The sequence below is a fragment of the Atheta coriaria genome, unplaced genomic scaffold, assembly GCF_025399875.1.
Source record: "Atheta coriaria isolate IRGN ID8LTWV9N9 unplaced genomic scaffold, Caltech_Dcor_3.1 hic_scaffold_4_pilon, whole genome shotgun sequence".
In the NCBI taxonomy this organism is placed as follows: domain Eukaryota; kingdom Metazoa; phylum Arthropoda; class Insecta; order Coleoptera; family Staphylinidae; genus Dalotia; species Dalotia coriaria.
In genome coordinates, this window is record NW_027045446.1 from 1,923,875 (window position 1) to 1,945,634 (window position 21,760).

At 34.5% G+C, this 21,760-nt stretch overlaps 2 protein-coding genes and 2 long non-coding RNA genes across 4 annotated transcripts; 2 read left to right on the forward strand and 2 right to left on the reverse strand.

The window, feature by feature from the left end:
• Positions 1 to 184: 184 nt before the first annotated feature.
• On the reverse strand, positions 185 to 7,566 carry LOC135790441 (DNA fragmentation factor subunit alpha-like). Its single transcript, XM_065300646.1, has 2 exons — positions 7,390 to 7,566; positions 185 to 4,114 (listed from the first exon to the last, which is right to left on the reverse strand). The coding sequence occupies exons 1-2, from the start codon at positions 7,564 to 7,566 to the stop codon at positions 3,668 to 3,670; spliced, it is 624 nt and encodes a 207-aa protein (XP_065156718.1). The 3' UTR covers positions 185 to 3,667.
• Positions 5,094 to 21,693, forward strand: LOC135790445 (uncharacterized). Its single transcript, XR_010547773.1, has 2 exons — positions 5,094 to 5,261; positions 21,457 to 21,693. It is a non-coding gene; the product is annotated as an uncharacterized lncRNA (long non-coding RNA).
• On the forward strand, positions 7,560 to 8,274 carry LOC135790444 (uncharacterized). The gene is made up of 2 exons (XR_010547772.1): positions 7,560 to 7,680; positions 7,742 to 8,274. It is a non-coding gene; the product is annotated as an uncharacterized lncRNA (long non-coding RNA).
• On the reverse strand, positions 9,269 to 12,936 carry LOC135790995 (D-beta-hydroxybutyrate dehydrogenase, mitochondrial-like). Its single transcript, XM_065301305.1, has 4 exons — positions 12,439 to 12,936; positions 10,023 to 10,343; positions 9,575 to 9,970; positions 9,269 to 9,505 (listed from the first exon to the last, which is right to left on the reverse strand). Exons 1-4 carry the CDS (start codon positions 12,775 to 12,777, stop codon positions 9,344 to 9,346), a joined length of 1,218 nt encoding a protein of 405 aa, XP_065157377.1. The 5' UTR covers positions 12,778 to 12,936; the 3' UTR covers positions 9,269 to 9,343.
• Positions 21,694 to 21,760: the final 67 nt, after the last annotated feature.

Consider the following 21,760-nt stretch of genomic DNA (forward strand, 5'->3'; position numbering starts at 1 on the left):
AAACACAAAAAACTACCAAAAAACAACTTGAAACAAAGAAAAAACATATTAATACTCAATTGTAACCAAAATTTAAAATTTCTACTCTTAAATATACTTACTTTTTCCATAAAACAACAATTTCAACGTGGATTAACCTCAAAATCACAATTTAACCTAAAAAAACTATACAAATCCCACTTGATTACAATTACAATATTATTTTATTGTGTCATCTGTATATACACCATCACTACTCATCTTTACAATTCGTTTTGTTTATGTTTTCTTTATACATTGATACAAAATCCACTTTCAGTTACATTCATCGCAATGCTTCCTCTTCCCATCCCACTATATTGACCTAAAGATACTTATTACAATAATCAATTCAATGACGATCGAGATTAGTTAATCAACGTGTAATGTGTTATTTATTCAATGTTTATCACAGCTATAGGCATGCACACGTGTAATGGTATCGTGTTTATGTGTGTAACTACTCAATGCAGGGATGACATTCTGGGTGATATTACGATATATATTTATATATAGAATATAATTGTTTATGCAGTAAGAAATTCCATACAGCGCAATCGAAATGATATCGTTTCATATTACGTATGACGTTCAACTAGAAGCGTTTTGAGAGGAATGTGCAGCCACGAATGAATATTTCAACGAATTGTGCATGCGGGCACTGATTAAACTTTTATCAAAGTGTCAGACACACCCAAAACAAGTCTCGCTTGTTATACGCTCGCGTTTTACTCATCTTAAAACACGAAATGCAATTATTCAATTGGTTGGTGTGTATATTTAGAACAAGATGGACGGTGCTTGTTTACATGCAGTGCTTTTTAATTAGAAAATCCAGGGAGTGAAATTCGTGTGTTTCAATCACCTTGAACCTTTTCTTTCAATTTTCTTTTTACGTGGTGACCTTTGACGTGCGGGTTCGTGCTGTTTTCTTTTACGTGTCTACCTCGAAATGTTTTTGTGAGTGGCAGTTCATTTTCAGCTGTAAACTACGCCAAACATAAAACAGCGAACAAATCATAGATAATACGTGCAGGGACGACTTAATCCTCTTTCGGATGAATAAATAACGTGGATTGTGACACAAGAGATGAAAAATGAGGTTATGAGCTTACAATACACTAAATCAATCAATAAATGCTCCATTCTCGTCAAATACATGTTTAGAAGCTGTTTTTCTAGGTTATGTTTGGTTTAGTATTAATTTTGGGATTGATTTTGATGTTATAACCTCAAAATTCAATTCTTTTGCTTGTTTTACATGAAAAAACAACTTAGGACTATGAAAAACATGTTTTTAGCCACTTTTAAGTAAAAATTTAAGAGTTTTAAGCTTAAAAGTACTTGATTTTTAAATAAAACTGTGATTTTAACGTTGGTTAACCTCAAAATTCACATTTCACCCTTATAAACATGATAAACATGCAAAATTCAACTTAAAACAAACAAAAACGTGTTTCAAAGCAATTTTAAACTAAATTTAAGATTTCCAGCCTTAAAACTACTTATTTCCACAGTAATACTGTGATTTAAACGTCTAATAACCTCAAAATTCACATTTTTCACCACGTTCAGTTAAAATCTACCACGTTTCGTGTTACCAAACATAAAACACCGAACAAATCATACATAATACATGCATAAATCTCTTAATCCCCTCCCAGATGAATAAATAACGAAAAACATGACAAAACAGACGAAAAATGAGGTTATACCATGCTTACAATACACTAAATCAATCAATAAATGTACATTTGTCTTCAAATATATGTTTAAAAGCTGTTTTTCTAGGTTATGTTTGGTTTAGTATTCGTTTTGTGATTGATTTTGATGTTATAACCTCAAATTTCACTCCTTTTGCATGTTTTACATGAAAAAACAACTTAAAACTATGAAAAACATGTTTTTAGTAAGTTTTAAGTAAAATTTATGATTTCTAGCCTTAAAAGTACTTGATTTTTAAATAAAACTGTGATTTTAACGTTGGTTAACCTCAAAATTCACATTTCACCCTTATAAACATGATAAACATGCAAAATTCAACTTAAAACAAACAAAAAACATGTTTTTAGTCACTGTTAACTAAAATTTAAGATTTCCAGCCTTAAAACTACTTATTTCCACAGTAATACTGTGATTTAAACGTCTAATAACCTCAAAATTCACATTTTTCACCACGTTCAGTTGAAATCTACCACGTTTCGTGTTACCAAACATAAAACACCGAACAAATCATACATAATACATGCATAAATCTCTTAATCCCCTCCCAGATGAATAAATAACGAAAAACATGACAAAACAGACGAAAAATGAGGTTATACCATGCTTACAATACACTAAATCAATCAATATTGGCACAATTCTCGTCAAATACATGTTCAGAAGCTGTTTTTCGAGGTTATGTTTGGTTTGCTATTCGTTTTAGTAATGATTTTGATGTTATAACCTCAAAATTCACTTCTTTTCCTTGTTTTACATGAAAAAACAACTTAAAACTATGAAAAACATGTTTTTAGTCAGTTTTAAGTAAAATTTAAGACTTTAAAACTTAAAAGTACTTGGTTTTTAAATAAAACTGTGCTTTTAACGTTGATTAACCTCAAAATTAACATTTTACCCTTCTACATAATTTAAACATGAAAAACATGCAAAATATGACCTAAAACAAAGAAAAACGTATTTCAAAGCAATTTTAAACTAAATTTATGATTTCCAGCCTTAAAACTACTTATTTTCCAAATAATACTGTGATTTAAACGTGTAATAACCTCAAAATTCATATTTTTCACCTCCTTCAGTTAAAATCTACCACATTTCGTGTTCCTAAACATAAAACAATGAACAAATCACACATAATAAATGCATAAATCACTTAATCCTCTCCCAGATGAATAAATAACACAAAACATGACAAAACAGATGAAAAATGAGGTTATATCATGCTTATAACACAATAAACCAATCAATGACTGCACATTCCTCGTCAAATACATATGTAAACTCCGCTTTTCTAGGTTATGTCTCGTTTCCTATTCGCATCCTATCTAATTCGGCATTTCGTACGACTCTGAAGCGCTAACAATAATCATATCAGTGCTAGTGTTTGTGGTGGTTGTCCTTTACAATAGATATAATATTTATATAAAGATATACATGTACAATAAAAGACTCAATAATTCAAAAGATCCAATTCGATAAAAATTCAAAATCGATGGCCGTATTCCACACAATTCGCCAACCCTCATCATCTACCGCCTTCCAGCCGTTGTGATTAACGCTATTAATATTAATTAGATATTTAAGGGCAGGGTTTGGAGGTATTGTGGAGTGTTTTTGCTTTGACTCTGACCACGCATTTAAAAATCGCCTACGATTAACGCTATTATTATCATCGATAAAACGTTTTGGTGTTTCGTTCGTAACTTTTAAACATCATAACTCGTTACTGATTCAATCTTAAATAAGCGAATATATCATAAGACCACGGCAACCAAACACACACGCATAATTGTGTTTTAGTCAACTTATTGAGCAATCGGATCAAGTCTTAAGTCAAAATCTATCATAACGTGTTGATTTAATTGAAAACGTAACCTGTCTCCTACTTGTTCTTATCATTTTTATCCGTCAATTCCTTTCTTACGCTTTAATCAGTCTTGTGCAGCGAGTAGTTCTCGTTGTTTTGATTCTCAATCGTCTCCTTCTGATTCTGGAATATTTTCAGCAAGTCCATCGCCTCTTTCGCTTGGCGTTTCTCGATGAGATAACGCCCGGATGCTTCCTTGAGCTGCTCGAGGAAGACCTTGTCGGGGAAGTGGAGGTCAGCGAAAGAGTCCGGGTCCATATCGCTGAGGAGTTCAAGTTCCGGCCCGCCGAGTAGTGACACATGGCAGAGATTGTGTTTTATCTTATCGACTAGACCGGCTAGTTCAGGCCCACCTTTACCATCGTCCAGTTCATCGAAGGATAATCGACATGGCGGCACTGGTGGCGACCATTTTTCTTCGCTGCGCAGCACCATGAGACTTGTGTGCGGTTCCAGAGTGGCGAAGTATTCGTCGTCGTCGATTTCTGTGCCGTCTGCTTCAAGGACCTGGAAATTTAAGCGTGGAAAACGTGAGAAATTGTTGTGTACGTAAAAGATATTCTCTTGAGTGTCGTAATTTTAAAATATTAAATTCCCTAATGTAGGCAACTTTCCAACCACCACTAACGGCAGAGATGAGAGATTTCGAGGTTAACTTACATTAATACAGATTAAATTTAACTAAAAACAAAGAAAAACGTTAATATCAAGTAGAATTTAATGATTTTAGTCTTAAAACTACTTACTTTTTATGTTTTAACACTGGTTAACCTCAAAATTCACTTTTTTTCTCGTTTTGCGACTGTTCGCAGTCATAAATTTAAAATATCAAATCCCCTAACGTAGGCAACTTTCCACACACCACTAACGTCATAGTCTGGTGATTTTAAAGGTTAGTTGGTATTAATACAGATTATCCCCAGAAGAAATACGAAATTTATGGTTAGAAAAGTTAAAATAATTGCCGTGAGTAAGCACAATAAGAAAGGAATTACGCGAAGTGAAGTCATGCTCGCAACGCAAACGACCGGACCAGTGAGCAGCAAGGGTACGAGGTAATTCTACACGTCGAAATATATTACGTTCGTGGAACCAGCAGGGATGTAGTCGTGTACAGCGGCGGCCATAAATGTTTTCCTGCCGTTATTATTCCGCCGTAAGTTATTGTTATTAGTAAACGTTTCCCAAGGCTCGGACACGTGCCGCAATGTATATCTTATCAAGGTCAAAGTTTATTACTGTATTTTCACCGGAATAAACAAGTAATTAGATCGAAATTAACAAAAAAAGAAGAAAACATCGAATTATAACCTCAAATCAATATTAAGATGTCAAAAGTCGTTGTGGCTGTCATTTTTTTGAGTCAGATAATGTAGAAATCTGTAAGAAGGTAAGTTTTAACCTTAAAGTGCCAAAATGATAATGGATGTCATTTTTTGAGCCAGGTTATGTTTTATCTCTACGTTTTTGCTCCTAAAAGTATCTATAATAGTAAAAATCGGAAAATTCAATTTCCCAAGCGAAGTTTATGACCCACTGTAATGATAGTAATCTGTTGGAGAAAAGATTTTATAAAGTCATGTCATTTTTCATTGGTGGCAGCCATTCTAACCTCACAAAACCAACGCAGACGACAAACACAGCACCAAAGTGGGTGAGTAAAGTGGATGATCCAATAATATTTCGTTATTCTTCCACATCCCCATCCCACAGGAAAATATTAGTTTTCCTAAAATGTTTAACATTGAAATATTTGCGTTCCGTGAAATTGTGTTTGAAGGAAAACTCTTCGCCCACACACGCACCGTATTTGTTTATTCAGTGAATAATTAATTACACGTGGGTCGTCGTTTCGTGAATGTGAAAAACATGCATAAAAACGATTTTTCCATTAGCGCGTTAATATTTCATCATCATTAGGCAGCTTCTTTCACGGCGCGGTGGAAATCTGCGTGCATTTTTTAAATGCCATGAAAAGGGTTGACCGCCAAGGTTGCGGTGTGGGTTTTGGAAAGAGTGACGCTGTTGAAATATGGCGCTCGGTCATTTGGAAACAAGCTTTTCGTTTTCATCACGTCGGGTTTTCGCTTTTCTCTAGCGTTTAGTGTTACATGGTTTCCTCATCACGGCGTTACGTGATCATGTATGAGGGAGAAAATAGTGAAAAGGGCTCTTTTGAGGAGTATAAGGCAAGCATTTCTCAAGATTCATACTTAACCTTATTATAGTTATTAACTGCTGCGATAGAGTTTTAGTAAAATGTTAAAATGTCAAGAAAAATTTAGAAAAAGACTGAATTTTGGGAAGAAAATTTATTTTTGATAAAATTATGTTGAATATGTTTTTGGTAAGATAATGTCGAATAACAACAAAAATTAAGAAAATTTATTAAAAACTCAGATAAAATGAATAAAGAGGGAAAATTAGAAAAAACAGTATTTTTGATAAAATTATGTCAAATAGCAACAAATTTTATAGAAAAAATATTTAAAAAATCACAAAAGCAACAAAAATCAAAGAAAAATAAAATTTCGATAAAATTGTGTCACAAATCAACAAAAAATAGAGAAACACAGTATTTTTCGATAAGATTATGTCAAATAAAAGTTTAACTTAAGAAATAAAGGATTTTTTTGATAAAATCTTGACGAATAACAACAAAAAATTAAGAAAAGTGATTAAAAACTCAAGTAAAATGAATAAAAACGATAAAAATTGAGAAAAACTGTATTTTCTGATAAAATTATGTCGAAAAACTTAAAAGTTTTAAAGAGAAAATATAAAAACAGTATTTTTTGATAAAATTATGTCAAATAGCAACAAATTTTATAGAAAAAATATTTAAAAAATCACAAAAAGCAACAAAAATCAAAGAAAAAATAAAACTTTCGATAAAATTGTGTCACAAATCAACAAAAAATAGAGAAAAACAGTATTTTTCGATAAGATTATGTCAAATAAAAGTTTAACTTAAGAAATAAAGGAATTTTTGATAAAATCTTGACGAATAACAACAAAAATTAAGAAAATTGATTAAAAATTCAAGTAAAATGAATAAACACGAAAAAATTGAGAAAAACTGTATTTTCTGATAAAATTACGTCGAAAAACATAAAGGTTTTAAAGAAAAATATAAAAACAGTATTTTTGATAAAATTATGTCAAATAACAACAAATTTTATAGAAAAAGTATTAAAAATCAGAAAAACGATTAAAAAATAACAAAAATACAGAAATAAAGCTTTCCTTGATAAAATCACAGAGAATCATAACAGGAAATACGAAAAAGATAAAAATTAAAGAAGAAAAATAAGTTTTTCATATCATATTATCACAAAAAGAAAAAAAAATGAATAAAAACTAAGAATATTAAGAATACAAGCAGAAAACTAAAGTAAATTGAGCGAATAATTACACTAAGACACAATATACACTAAAATAACATAATTTTAAACCTTGAATTGTCTTTAAAAATATTTATCTTCGTTAATTGGACACTGTGCAAATTTCCTCACAAAACAAACGTCCAATTATAAACTTATTCAATTCCAAAACAATATACTCGTACTCGTATTTTACCCACTCAAATTTATATAATCAAATTACACTCTTGATTATATTCTCTCTACAACTCTACATTGACGATAATTGATTACTCTAATGAGAATTTAATGACACTATATGCAACCAACAATACGCATCAAACAAAGCGATGCAGAGAGTCGCCGTCAACCTACTTAAGTCATAATTTAACCTTGATTACTGTTTACTTATGTACTTACAACAGTAACATCGCCTTCAATGTCCAGCTTCTCCAACACCTTGGCGGTGAGCTCCTCGAGCGTGGTGGCAACCACACCTTTCCGCGTCTCGCGCGACGAGTCGGTGATTTTGAAGGGATTGCCGCCCCCTTGTTGCGCCGCCGTCGCCGTCGTCTGGTCGTTGCCCTCGTCGTCCATTTTTAGCGCGCGCGCGTGTATTGAACACTAAACCAATACTGCGAACCGAAACTATTACACGGCGTGAGTGTGGAAGGTCAGCGGGAATATAAACTCTACAAACACACAGCTGTAGTAACGGAACACATAACACTCTCTGACAACAAAACAATCACGCGCATTGTTTTGATTTTAGATTGGAAATGCGATTATTATGTAATTAAATTTTATGCGAAGAGGTTTTGAGGTTATTTGTGGGTTGTATGGGTATGGTAAGAGTAGATAATGTGTCGTAACTGAGGAGCGGGAGTGTTTGGAAGAGCGTCGGAGCTCGGCGATGGCTACCGACTGACTGGATAGAGTGGAAAGCGAAAAGAGTATCAGGGGATGTTGGCCGAGGGGATACTACCCTTGAACCCCGCAGTGGCGTTGGCGTCGGGGACGGGAATAGTGGGAATGTACGCGTTGCCTTCTCTGCGAATGGTTTCACGTTCAATTCGTAGGAATATTGCAAAGTTTGAAGTTTTAGGGGACATAATACTCGTAGGTAACCTTAAATTACTTTTGGAGAGAAAAAATATTGTTTTTTGGACAGGTTTCATCAATTTTAAGTTGAATTGCGTTAAAATTCGTGATTTTACGTTAAAAATGTCATTTTTTGTCATAATTTCTAAAGTAATACTCATACTTTTATCAAATTTGTACTAAAATATAAAGAATTAATAACTTTATGGTGTTTTGGGAAGTTTTTATAAAAAATTTCACTGGAACTGCAGGAAAGTTGCAGTTTTTGATGAAGTTTTTACGTTTTTGCTAAAAATTCGAAAAAATAACAAATTTTAAGTCAAACATTGCATTTTTAGCCATAATTACTAAACCAACCATCACATCTTCATCAAATTTGAACTAAATATTATTAACTAATAGCTCTATCGACTCTTTGTTAGGTTTTCTCCGAAAATTAATTTGATTCGCGTTAAATTTTAAAAAACGCAAATTTTATGATTTTTTTCATTTTTTTACGATAATTTCTAAACTAATAGTCACACCTTTATCAAATTTGTACCAAAATGCAAATAATCAATAACACTATTATCTTTTATTAACTTTTTTTCAAAAAATTCACTTAAACTGCAGTAAAATTGCTGTTTTTAATGAAATTTGTACTGTTTTTCGCAAAAAATGCGAAAAAAGATCAAATTTTAAGCAAAATTCAATTATTTTGACATTATTTCATGAAAAACAGTTATTTTAAAACATTTTACATTTGACATATCAAATTCTACTAATTTATATCTCTGCTTGTTGTTTAGACACGTGTGAAATTGTGGTTTTAGCTTAGTTTCTGGCCGGTTGGAGAAATTGCCAGACGCACAACTCGCAGACATTATCGATTTTGTCGCGCTTCGGATACCGCTCGGAAATTTCACCCAAAATATCCACAATGCCTAAAATGTCTAAAATTCACTAACAACAATCCTGCCATATTCCGTTATCTTGACAATGTCCTACCACAACTTAAATTATATTCACACATTCAAAACATAACACACAAAATTAATCATCATCATCAAAGTCATTTGAAGGTCGTCTGCCACTTCCACGAGTAGTCTAGACTGTTTTTTATTATTCTGTATTATTCCACATCTAAAAACATTAAATTTAGTGGTTTAGGGATAAAAGCACAAAGCTCACAATGAATATTTCAACATTTTAAAGTAAATTCGGCTTAAAACTTGTTTATTTAACAAATATCTAATACAATTACGTATATTCGTGACTCGGGCAGTGAGTAAGCTTACTTCTCCGCGTAGATAATGTCGTAGACACTTCGTGGCAGATGATAAGCGATAAAAGCTTCGATTTTTTCCTGGCGCGTGACAGGCGTGTATCTTGGCAGCGGGAAGGTCCTCGTTGTTGCATCGACAAGTGAACGTAACACTTGAGTCAAATCAGCATCCTAAATAGATGAAAATATCGGTTATGTAGGGTTATGTATATTGGGTTGCCTATATTAACATATACATACAGGTGATTTAGTGTACTTTTCCAAACTGCGCACGGCACGCTCGAAATAATCCTCGCCGTAAATTTGTTTCTGTTCCTGCGACATCTGTCCCCACATATCCCTCGCCTGCTCCCAGAGGTCTTCATCACTCAACCAACTACTTCCGGAAGTGAATTCGCCGGGAGCAACCACAACGACATCCACTCCTTTCGAACGTAGTTCTAACCTCAAACATTCCGCCTGTGCTTCGATGGCAGCTAGTAAAGAACAATGAATTCCACGTACAGGGGATGTGATTTTTGATAAACCGGAAGACATGAAGACGATACGACCACGTGCACGGCGTAATAAAGGCAACATTAATTGATTCACACGTGTGGCTCCCATTAGGTTAACTTCGGTTGCTTTACGAATAACCTAAAATTAATTTTTTTATAAAAATGTTTTTTTTTTTAATTTTTTTGATTACTTGTTGTGGTATCCATTCGATTTCACCGAGAGCAACCCACTGTGCACAGTGTACGACCGCCCATAGACCCGGAGCGCCATCTGGTAGATTTTCCACGGCGTGTAACGACGCTGACAGGATTTGTGTTTCTTGTGATACGTCCAGTTGCAGGACGTGGAGGCGCGCGGAAGAGTCCTCCTTTAAATCATCGGCGAAAGGACTGTTGGCGTTCTGGAATCCTGCGAATACTGTGAAGCCTTGTTCGTCTAGATACCGCGCGAGGGCGTAACCAATGCGAGAATCACAACCCGTGAGTAAAATTGCTTTTCCTGCTGCTGTAACCTATCAAAATAGAAAATATTTTTTGATAAATGTTTATTTTGTTACTGTTTGATGGTGATATTAATCAAAAAATTATGTTTTTTCTGGGTATTACGCATAATTTAATTACGGAATTAATTTTATATTTACCGAATAAAAGTTGCGCGAAGTTTGCTGATTAAACAAAGTGATAAATGAATTACTTTTCGCTCGCTCGCTGCGGCGATGAAACACATTGATATGCGGAGCGCGAGCGCGAGCTTATATCGCGTGTTAATTACGCTGTTTTTCGGTACGAGTATGAAAATGACGCTTCCAAGAATTACAAATGTTATAGTTCATCTCTGAGCACACATCACCTTGCGCCACAACTGTCAATTAATTATTAACAAATGACATTTATTGGATGAATAACAATTACAGTCATTTTCGCATCAGAATTCGAAATAGAAATTAAATATGGAAATTCAATAAAACCGCGCCGATGGAAAATTTAATAAGAGCCAATCGAGCGGCAGTAATCAAATGCCATTGCCAATATTGCGCGCCGTTTTTCCAATCGGCTGGCGCGCGGAAATATTTGTTTCCAGTTGCGGCGGTTCTGAGACGCTTTGAATTGGGTGGGATTTTTTAAATATGCTGCGAATAAATAAATAAATATCAATATTGGTTTGTTGCTGGGGTGGCGCGTGGAGCTTTAATATTTTCCGACACACACTTCGTCAACTTTGACCTTCGCCGGCGGAATAATGTTGATAATGCCTAATGAGTCGTAAGGACCCGGGAGACTATAGCGAAAATGTATCCTCTTCAGCGTGCAAACTGTTTAACATTATATTTACGAGTAGATACCTATTTTGATAAATGTGGGAATGTTGGGTGTGTGCAAACAACAGTGGAATAATATTTAATGGAAGGTTTTATGGAAATGTGTACTTGAATTGCGTTGAAATTAAGAGAAAATTGAATTTTTGCAAAAATTACGTTTTTCGCTATAATTTCTAAATTAATAGTCATATTTTTATCAAATTTGTATCAAAATATAAATAATTATTTATTTTATTGATAATCATAATTTTCTTTTCAAGTTTTTACTTGAAATGCAAAAAAATTGCGATTTTTTGACAAAAATTTACATTTTTTTGCGAAAAAGTAGTGATTTTAGGCAAAAAATTACATTTTTGGCTATAATTTCTAAATTAATAGTCACATCTTTATCAAATTTGTATCAAAATATAAATAATTATTTACTTTATTGATAATCATAATTTTTTTTTAAACATTTTTACTTGAAATGCAAAAAATTGCGAGTTTTTGACAAAAATTTACAATTTTTTGCAAAAAAGTAGAAAATTACATTTTTGGCTATAATTTCTAAAGTAATAGTCATATCTTTATCAAATTTATACCAAAATATAAATAATTATTTACTTTATTGATAATCATAATTTTTTTTTCAAAAGTTTTACTTGAAATGCAAAAAATTGCGAATTTTTGACAAAAATTTTGATTTTTTTGCAAAAAGTAGAAAATTACATTTTTGGCCATAATTTCTAAACTAAACTTATAATCACACTTTTATCAAATTTGTACCAAAATATAAATAATTAAGGCCTTTATCATCTCTTGCAAACGCATTTTCAAAATTTTTACTCAAAATGCAAAAAAAGTGCAAATTTCTTCAAGAATTTTACGTTTTTTTTTTTCACGAAAAATTGCATATTTAGAAAATGTCATTTTTGCCACAACATCTAAACCAATAATCACATCTTTATCAAATTTGTACCAAAATATAAATAATTAAAGCCTTTATCATCTATTGCAAACACATTCCTAAAATTTTTACTTAAAATGCAAGAAATTTGCAATTTTCTTCAAGAATTTAACATTTTTTTCACGAAAAATCGCAAATTTTATTTAGAAAAGGTCATTTTTTGCCATAAATCTAAACCAATAATCACATCTTTACCAAATTTGTACCAAAATATTAACAATTAACAACTTCACTTCTTATCGTTAACGTTTTCCAAAAATTTTCACAAAAACAGATAAAAATTTCTAATTTTCCCAAAAAATTTTCTTTTTTTCTCTAAAATCCTGTAAAAATCAAGTTTACCTTAAGATTATGATAGCATAACACCCCTCCAATGGTAGCCAAAGTAAACCATATGAATAAGGTCATCGTGGTCACCTGCGAAATGTGCAGGGTGTTGAGCACCGTGCTGAGAATAATCGCGGCTGCATGACAGAAAATAACCGGCAGCAGGCACCGGTCGACCATATCCCAAGGCACCTCGCGCTGCTGTTCTTTGCCGATGCCGCCCAGCCCAACACCTGCATGCGACACGCCGAGCGACGAACGGCGGCGGCGTGCCGCCGCATCTCCGCCCGTCTTGGGCAGCGCGATCGCCGGCAGCGATTTCAGAGACGCACGGCGTTTAAACGGCCCGCTCATTTTTCTACTTTCGCACTATCGATTAAATAATAACTCGCGATAAACTAAAATTAAGATGCGCGTCGCGACGCTCTCAGAATGCGACTGGATGGCGCACCGCTGGCGTTTCGGCAGTTATTTGCGTCACTCCGCGCCGAATGCACGGATGGCACTTTGGATAAATAGAGAATTTAAAATTGGCTGCGGTTGAAAATTTTTGGGCGAAAACGGGAGCACAATCCGCTATTTATACATTTTGCCTATTCACGCGGGGTGCTGCAATATGCTTTGGAAAGTATAAGGGACTTGAATTTTTTATAGATTATTTACAAATTTTGCGATTTCATCGGTGTCGCTGGGAGATATATCAATTTGATTTGCCAGAAATCTGTAGATTTAAATAAACACTATTATTTTTATGCATGTTTTTCTTCAAAATACTGAAATTGCTAATGGATTTTAACAAAATTCGAAAAAATAACAAATTTTAGACTAAGAATGTTATTTTTGCGTTTTTTTTTCAAACCAATAATCAGATCTTTATCAAATTTGTGCCAAAATATAGATAATTAATACCTCTATTCTTTTTTGAAAATTATTTCTTGAAATATTTACTCGGAATGCACGAAAATTGCATTTTACTCTAAAATATCACACTAAAAATTCAAAAAATGTACAAATTTTACGCAAAAACTATGATTTTTTGCCATAATTTTTAAGCCAATGATCACACCTTCATAAAATTCATTCTAAAACATAAATAATTAATAGGTCTATTGACCCTTTCAAGATTTTTCCCATAAAAGTTATGTGAATTGCGTTAAAATCCGAAAAAAAGCAATTTTTAGGCATTTTTTCATTTTTTTGCTACAATTTCTATACTAATAATCACACTTTTATCAAATTTATACCAAAATATAAATAATTAATAACTATATTAGCCGTTGTAAGTTTTTTTCTAAAATTTTCACTTGAAATGCAAGAAAAATGCAATTTTTTGCAAAAATTTTACTTTTTTTCTTTAAAAAATAGAAAAAATAGCCTAGAATACAATTTTTCGCTATAATTTTCCATTTATTTGCCAGAAATATTCACTTTTAAATAAACACAATTATTTTTACATATTTTTCTCTCCCAAACAGCAAACTTAAAAGAGCTTAATTATAGATTTTAACTGTTTAATAAATAATACAAATGTAGGCCACTTATATCACATTTAAATTAAATTTAAAATAGAAATAGACACGTTTTTCGAATCGAATCGGAAATGACACGAGCTTTCCCAGCTAATATTAGCCAAGACGCTATAATTTTAGAAAATACTCACGAATCAGATTAGCGTGAAAAATTAGCCGAAAATAAATGCATCATGGCGTGTTCAAACACTTGTACTTGCAGAATTGATCATAATTCATCCGCTCGACTGATTTATATTTAACTCAACCTCAATATTTACTTTATTTTAATATGAAATACAACATTTCGCACAAAAATTAATTAATCCAGGTTTTCTGATGAGTTAATTAAGATCCTCGTGATTATCTTTATAACCACAGCTGGAAAAAATTCATAAAACTTTCCCGGTTAGTGTATACAACCAGTTATACACCTACGTGTCGCAATAAAAACGCAGCTATAAAAAATGTTTGCGCAGCGTTTGAAAGCATGATATAATTAAATCTACATTTACATGTGCGATTTAATTACGCTGCGGAGTATTAAATATGTACAAGCAAGGGAAATCAGTGTTTGTTGAGCTGTTTAACCTGTTTAACCTTTTATTTCCGTTGTTCAGCATCATAACCTCAACTGTGGTGAGGCGTGTGTATTGTGTTGCCTAATGTTTTCTTTTAATTACGCACGCTTAGCTACTTTTTTCGCGTTTGGTGCTTTTATGATTACTTTGTATTTAATTTATGTATTCCCACAGGCTGAGTGGTTATTTAGAAGTCACGTGCGATAGTAATATTTTCTTTTCATGCCACCCTGGCGATTTTTCACCATTCTACCATTGTGTGTGCTTATAAACACAATTTTTCTTTTCTCGGAGGTGTAATATTACAGTGTTATGAATTGTGTACTTTTATTCGTCGTATTTGCGCTTAGAATGATGAAATAAATGAAATAAAATTAGGTATTGTTATAGTTTGATAGTTTTAAGCAAAAAACACGCAGCGTGTGTGGGGAAAATGGTAAATTATTGCGTTCGGATAGATAACGCGCGGAGAAATATGAAAGGAAAACTTGCGCCACATAAAAATGGGCCCCAACGATGCGAGAAAATAAAACAACAGATAAAGTGAGCGAACGTAAAGCAAATAAAGAACGACTTTGTTTACTCTAAACACGTACGAAACGCGTATTTTCTTTCCTTCGTTCGAAAATTCTCTTCCCTCCGCTAAACATTTCTACACTTGAAGAATTAAAAGCAGAATATTTTCGCAAAAAATTCCTCGCGCGCGCACAGAAAGGGCGAAGAAAAAACCGTTACAATTTCATTAAACATCAAAGTTATGCGATTTGCTTTTGCGCTTTTTATTTCAGCGTGGACGTACTAAAAAAAGTCGAGTATAAAATTTCGCCGCCGCGGTGAGAGCGCGGCGCATTTCGTAAGTAAGCGCGCAAATGTTATGATCAAAGATGCGACGCGAGCGAAATACGAGAAATTGAAACAAACGAAGGTTGCGTTATCATTACGTTAGCTTTTCATGCGCAATAATGATATTAAAATTGCTATAAGCGTGGGCTAGCTCTAGCACAGCGCCGCACGGAAAGAGAGAGAGTTGGCGGCTTCCGGTGAGCAAATTGGAAAAGTTGGCACTCATTCACTAGCAGGGCACAATTCAAGACAACTCTGATTCGTTTTCTTGAAAAAAAAAAACTCCAGCCATGTTTTTTATTGAAGAACAAACGTGTATGGCGCAAGAAACACCCTCTGGTGTCAGACACATCAACCACACACAGAGCTATGCATGTCATGTGGGTTGCCTATATTAAAAATAAATTGAGAGCTATTAAAAAGTTTAATTTTTGGTGTTTTTTGGTGGAAAAAGGCAGAAAAACGTTTAAAACATTAAAAATGTTATATAGGTGAGGTTATGTTTTATTTTTAGAATTGCAGGAACAATATAAATAACATAAATGTTTTTAAACATTAAAAAATGCATTTTTTTGGGTTTATGGCTTCTAATAAGTATCCGAGGGACATCAAGCGCCCTCTGGTGTCATATACATCAACTAAACACAGCACTACACATGTAATGTGGGTTGCCTATGTTGAAGTTCTCCTCTGAGCTATTAAAATCGTTATTTTTTGTGTTTTTCCCTCAGAATATTCACAAAAACCTAAAAAAAATTATTTATCTGGGGTTATGTGAACAATACATAACCTAAATACTTAAATATATTAAAAAATGCATCTTTTGCGCCCGTGGGTGTTTCTCCCCATGCACTAAAAGCCACCACCCCGCCAGTCGGGGAATCAAGAAGTGTAAAGTTTTTACTATCGCACTTTTGTGCGCCGAATGCGCGCGAAGAAGTAAAACTCTCTCAGTGCCCTGAGCGGCGCGCAATAAAGCGACGAAAAGGAGAGATAAAAACCATCTCGCCATCACTCTATCACTCTATCACATCGCCTACACACGGATCTTTGTACAGTCAGCGCGCGCGTGAATGGCGGCTAGTAAAACGCCGTCGTCGTCGGTCGTCCGGCGACGTTTCATCTCATTTGGCAACTTTAACACGCGCAATGTGCAACATAATACCTACACTATACTACATCCAGAAAGAAACGCTTCTCGGAACCTATTTCGCTCGCAACATGCCGAAAACTATTAGTGAATAAATGACTTCGTAAAATATAACGACATGTTTTAGTTTTTCGCGCGAAATTTTTGCGCGAATTTTTATTTTCTTGGGGAAAAAGAGAAAGGTTTACGATAATTTAGATGACGTGCGAAAGAAGCATAAAATGATGAAGTATGCTCTTACGTTGCGCACAAGCCCGGCGCCTCCACCAAAACTGTTTTATCCAAAGTTTTACGCTAAAAAACTTCAAAGTTAAATTTAATTTATTTTATTGACTGATAACTATTTTAAAACAGAAAAAATTTTATATAAATATTAATAGGTGTATTAAATTTTGTGGCGCCTCCACCAATTTTTGGAAAAATTCAAATTTTATCGATTCCGCATGCACGTAAATTGCTTTTTGTGAATGAACCCCGTATATTCGGCGTGTGGGCGACTCGTGCTTTCTGCTCTGCGCGAAAAAACGTTTGGCAGCGGCGAGATTTGGCCATCACTGTTTTCTCATGCTTCAAAAATGGCGTATTGGGATGCCTAAGTGAATAGTAAATTAGAATCTACGCTGTAGTCTAATTTTAGCCGGGCGTAATTTTTAGTTTGGGTTTTGGCTTTGCGGTAGTCGGCTGTATGTTGGGCGACATCATCAGCATGGCATATGAGCATAACGAGTCTCTGCGCGTGAACTTTGCATGAGAAAGGTGTTGCGCGCGGGCTCGTCGCGCCGGCAATTCATTCTTGAAGTTGGCGATGCGGGAATGACATGCTGGAAGCGACTTTTGATATACTCCGCTGCATGCTGAGAGGGTGAGCTTTTTGGGGAACCAATTTGCTATGCACGTATGCTGAACATATGAATACTTAGTGTAAAGTTTGAGCGCTTCTTTCGGTTTTTGGAGTTTTCTACTGTGGAAAAGAAGATATCAGTATGATTTTTTTTTCTTATCATGAAAAGAGTTTAATTGTGCATTAGTGTGTGGTAAAATAATTTAGTAATTATTTTTAGTTTTTGAGATATAATGATTTTTATATCGAAAAAAAAATGAAATTTTTCTGTTATTTGAATTTTTTTACTTTTGAGATATTTTAGGGGTGGTTATAGGTGGGTAAAAGGGATGCTATGTAATGTCGGGTAAAAAGAGACTTTTTGGCTAATGGAAACCGTTTAAAAAATTTATTTTGCTCATTTGATTTAGAAGATACCGGGTAAAACGTAAAACAATTTCTGAAAATATTTTCAAAAATTTTCAATTATTCAATTTTAATGCTTTTTAAAGCTCATTCAATTAAAACAAGAAGCACAAAACATAATACATCTTAAAGAAAATCTCCTCCTTTATTATAATGTTTTTAAATAATTAAATTTCCTCTTTTTGTTTATAAGATACAAATTAAAACCTAACAAATTCCTAAAAATAATTTTAAAAATTTCCAATTCTTCAATTTCAAAGCTTTTTAAAGCTCATTCTACCGAAATAAAAAGCGTAAAACATAATATATCTTAAAGAAAATCTCTTCCTTTATTAGAATGTTTTTAAATAAGTAAATTTCCGCTTTTTGTTTATAAGATACAAAGAAAAACAAAAAAAAATTCCTAAAAATATTTAAAAAATTCCAATTCTTCAATTTCAAAGCTTTTTAAAGCTCATTCAACCAAAATAAAAAGCACAAAACATAAAATATCTTAAAGAAAATCTCCTCCTTTATTAGAATGTTTTTAAATAATTAAATTTCCTCTTTTTGTTTATAAGATACAAAGTAAAACATAAAAAATACCTAAAAATATTAAAAAATTTCCAATTCTTCAATTTCAAAGCTTTTTAAAGCTCATTCTACTGAAATAAAAAGCACAAAACATAATATATCTCAAAGAAAATCTCCTCCCTTAATAAAATCTGTTTAAATAATTAAATTCCCTCGTTTTGTTTATAAGATACGACGCATTTTCCCCCACAATTTTTCTCCGCCCGAAAATATCTTAACTAAAATGACGCAGGCCTGATTAATGAGGTGGAAAATTTAAGTTTGAAGGCACATTTCCGCTCAATAGCCGCTTTGGAACGGATTACAAACATTTAGCGAACCTAAAAGTGTTGTTGTTGCTGTTGCTGGCCGCATGTGCGCGGTGCGCGCCGGCGGCGATGCGAAGAGCGCGTGAGCACACCGCGTGTGTGGGCGAACCAACTCTGGTGGCGGCAAACCAACAGCCCCCGTTGCCGCATCGATCCAATATGTACGACGGCGACGACGACCACGGCCGAGCGCACCACTCCCACAACTTCGCCGAATACCAACTAGAGAGATAAACAACTTTTCAATTCTCTCTCCATCCACACACCGCCCCCAGCACACACTCGCATATTTATTAATTCATACTCGACATGCGTAATCATCTTTTGTAAACATGCCGTGTATGTATATATGTATATGTGTGGTTATATTTAAAAACAGCTACCTGTTGGGCTTGCGCAGTTGGAAAAAAAAAGCAGAAACAAGAAAGTTGAGTGTTCACTTGCGTGCGGCGGTGATAATCGCGTGAAAACCGGCGTCAAGGACATGCTGTTGCTCATTTCGTCATATTGCCATGATGAAAACTTTCCAAACACACCCGCATACATCTAAAAATATATTGATACTCCACTCAAGGACATCAAAAAGTGTTCAATTTTGGGCAAGAGGCAAATGCAATCGATTCACGCATACGTCCGTATACATTATTTTTGTTTTCTCTTGTTTATAGCCGCGCACAGTGTATGTATGTGTGAGTGTTTTCGTGAACATCCGTTAGGTTCATCCTCGTGGCGGCGGCGGGGCTCAATGCAACCTTGAAACTGAATGGAGCTGGCGAGTGGAAGTGGCAAACGGAAGAAATACGAGATGACGTCATAGAATTATACACACCCTCCGACATTCCGCAGCACATTCAACATTCATCGGAGTTTTCCACACACACACACACACATAGGAGACAGGATTTTCTCGCGCAATAATAAATTTCGGCGGGCGCTGGCCACTTGTAGACCTGACGTTTCTTTGAGAAACAATGGCTACCTTCAAAACACTCCCGGGGGACGCGTTTGTTGCCGCTCCCAGCCTCCCAAAGCGAGTGCCCCTCTTGTATTCAGGGGCGGTGGCGGTGCGCAGCACTATAAATGTCTAAAAATAGACATTCGACAACCGCATCTTAAAAATATTTCCAAAAATTACATTTTTAATTTTACATGTGAAATATCATCGAGATGATTGATTATTTTGTCCTTGAGAGTTATTTTTAGGTTATACACATAATTTGAGGTTAATATTGACGTTGCAATTCATTTCAGGACACAAAACAACGAAAAAATTTCCTTTAACCTAAAAAAAACGCATTTTTAACTTCAAAAATTGTCGTAGTTTTCAATTGTCTTGCTTAATATTGATGTTGCAATTCATTTTGAGACATAAAACAACAAAAAATTTATTTAACCTCAAATAAATTTTTTTTAACCTAAAATTGCCACTCAAGGTCATAGCTTTCAATTGTCTTGCTCCATAACATTGCATCATTCTTACTGTTGGAGATGATGATGACTGATGCGTAATATACCTTCATGGGGGGCCGAAGTAGGTCGGCGGCGGCGGCGGTTGGGTGCGAAGCGGGTCAAGGCCAACAACATGAACACATTACGCCTGCTTACGTAGGTACTTACTTAGTCGCTACGCATCGGAATGTCTACGCACGCCAGCAACATTTTCCTTTTCTCTCTGCTCAATCAATTTTTCGGGGGCTTTACAAGGCCGCGCGCAACTCGGGAAGACATCTGTCTGACTGTATTACGTATCGCCTAATGCAACAAGTCATTCGCGTGTAAAATACGGATTTTTGTCAAAATTTTATCGTCATCCATTGCGGAGGGCTTAGCGCGTAAGCACTTTAAACGATTCTAAATGCGTTTACAGTTTCTGCGCTCGCGAGCACTTTTCACCTTTTCATCTCATGTCGAACTCATTCTTCTCCAGTAAGCCGGATCAGCAAGACAATGGTCTTAAGGGATTTGAATAATGCGCGCCCGGGGGAAGAAATTCCGAGAGAAAAATGTTTTTTTGCGCGCGTGTGCAAGGACGAAATTAATTAATTCCGAAAATTGTTGTTTGTTGACTGATAAAATTACTATTTGTTGAAGCACACGTGTAATTTTAATTAAAAACTAACGTTGCATTAAAACTTTCAAAGTTTTTTCGCATTTTTTGCGTAAATAAAATAATTTTAAGTCAAAATTTAACCAAAATGTCGGCTAGAAAGCAGTATATAATAATTACAGCGCTCGGTGCGGTCAAATGCAAAACAGCTTTGTCTCTCCCAAGATGATTACGCCACCGCCGCCGCAAGTTGCGCGACGGGGTTTCTAATTGTGCGACGTTGGCGGTGAATTATGCCCGGCGAAGCAATTGCCTCGTTTATGACGCACGTATGCTCACGTTAAATAAATACAACGAGATTTACCCGCACGAATAGAGAAACAAAAAGCTCAGCGGTGGCTAGCATCCAATTAAAAGCACAAGATTACCCATAACACACACGTGAGATTGATTTCATCATATTATATTATTCACCACCTCATCCGGTGATAATATGTGTGACATTGTAAGCTCGGCTTTATAGGTTGTATAATCTTGCTTGTTCGGGCGTGGGGGTGTGTATTGCTTACACGCGGCTTTGATTTACGAGCGACACGCACATGCACAACACACTCGAGCCGGGTAATATCATCATTTGAAATTTATTACAAATATTTCCAGCTCGCATGCGGCGCGTCTAATGCCAACCACCTCAAAGGAGCTTTGGATGCCCGGCGCCTCCACATAATCTTACGCTTTGTATTTTAAACTAAAATTAGAAAACATTTTTTTTTTCAGGGAGTGGATGGGATAATGGGATGGATGCATATTAAAGTTGCGTTAAGTGTGGAGCGAAAAACAATTTGCACTCGTTTAAAACGCGCAAAGTGCTGCGGGATTTAAATTGAGATTAATTTGCAAAGCGGAGCGTCAGATAATAATTTAAATAGTAATTATGAAGAAAATGTTTTTAGATAAATTTTTTTTTGTTGAAATTTTTAAGAAAAACGAAAAAAAACTTTTTTTTTCTTTAAATTAGTGTTAATTAATGCGAGTAACTTATTTAATTTGATTATTCATAAGAACATTAACATATTTCCAT